At 39.7% G+C, this 1,626-nt stretch overlaps 1 protein-coding gene across 1 annotated transcript; it reads right to left on the reverse strand.

The window, feature by feature from the left end:
• Positions 1-819: 819 nt before the first annotated feature.
• LOC102141352 (interferon alpha-1/13) lies at positions 820-1,626 on the reverse strand. The gene has a single exon (XM_005581620.4). The coding sequence runs from the start codon at positions 1,537-1,539 to the stop codon at positions 820-822; it is 720 nt and encodes a 239-aa protein (XP_005581677.3). The 5' UTR covers positions 1,540-1,626.

A 1,626-nucleotide genomic window follows, 5' to 3' on the forward strand; every position in this document is an offset into this window, starting at 1 on the left:
TCCTCAGAATCATGCTTAAGTCTTTTTCTCCCTCTACACTCTCTCCACACATGAGCACTTCCATTTCTGGGATTTTGCTTGCCACATATGAAACCACAGCAATTGCATTCCTTATAATTTGAAAACTCATGTATCCAACCGGCAACAGACGGTTTCTACCACATGTTATACCAGTCAACTTACAGAGGATATCTCTATTTTTATTTCCTGACATGTTTCAGTTTACATGCTGCCAAAAGAAATCGTCGTTTGTTCTTTTTTCTCCTTAGAGTACTTAGCATAACTGATATTAAATATTATTACTATTTTTAGTTTGATTCCCTACAAAAATCAAATATTCAAGAGAGTAGAAAATAGATTTATTGTATTTACCTTTACATATTGAGTACAACATGCAACCTGGTTTAGAGAAAGGTCATTTTTACTTACATCTCTCATATAATAATGATGAGTAAATAAATTTTACCCTTTATTCTCTAATCAGGTTGCACAGTCAGGATAAGAATTTCATGTTAAAGGATGAACACATACAAGAAGTTCCTATAGTAAAAGTTTAATGAACAACATAAAATAATGAATTGAGTAGATACAAGGAAAATGTTTTATTACACTAGCCACAGTGTAAACGTGCACCTGACGTTATACGAACAAAAATAATTTAAATCTTATAAATAGTTAAATAAATATTTAAATAGATAAATCAATTTATCAGCATGATCATAGTTATAGCAGGAGTGAGAGTCTTTGAAATGGCAGAATTCATGAAAGTGTGAGCTGGTGTATGAGTCAATAAGAATTGTTTTCATGTTGGACCAGGTGTTATTCCTTCCTCCTTAATCTTTCTTGCAAGTTTGTTGATAAAGAGAAAGATCTCATGATTTCTGCTCTGACAACCTCCCAGGCACAAGGGCTGTATTTCTTCTCTGTCAGATAGAGAGTGATTCTTCGGAAGTATTTCTTCACAGCCAAGGTGGAGTCCGCATTCATCAGGGGAGTTTCTCCCACCCTCTCCTGCTGCATGACACAGGCTTCCAAGTCATTCAGCTGCTGGTAGAGTTCAGTGCAGAATCTGTCTAGGAGGTCCTCATCCCAAGCAGCAGATGAGTCTTTTGTGGTAAAGAGGTTGAAGGTCTGCTGGATCAGCTCATGGAGGACAGAGATGGCTGGAGCCTTCTGGAACTGGTTGCCATCAAACTCCTGCTGGGGAAATCCAAAGTCATGTCTGTCCATCAGACAGGAGGAAGGAGAGATTCTGCTCATTTGTTTCAGGAGCATCATGGTCCTTCTGTTATCCAGGCTGTGGGTCTCAGGCAGATCACAGCCCAGAGAGCAGCTTGACTTGCAGCTGAGCACCACCAGGGCCATCAGTAAAGCAAAAGGCAATGCCATCGTAGATATTGCAGATGCTTCTGGGCTTGCTGAGATGGGTGACTCTGAACCTTGGGCTCTAGGTTTTCTGAAGGCCTTGCTTCGAGCCGATGACTTAAATAGGGAACATACTGATTTCCACTTTCTTAATGCTCCTGGGCCACTTTCCATTTCTGTTTTTGCTTTCCTTCATGCACTCTTTACATGAGTTGAGAGCAGTGTTTCTCAACCATTTGGTTTTTCATTATTGCCTCCCCC

Source organism: Macaca fascicularis, chromosome 15 (assembly GCF_037993035.2).
Source record: "Macaca fascicularis isolate 582-1 chromosome 15, T2T-MFA8v1.1".
Taxonomy (NCBI): Eukaryota; Metazoa; Chordata; class Mammalia; order Primates; family Cercopithecidae; genus Macaca; species Macaca fascicularis.

Coding starts and splice junctions, on each gene's coding strand:
- LOC102141352 (XM_005581620.4), bottom strand. CDS start 1,539: ATGGAAAGTGGCCCAGGAGCATTAAGAAAGTGGAAATCAGTATGTTCC.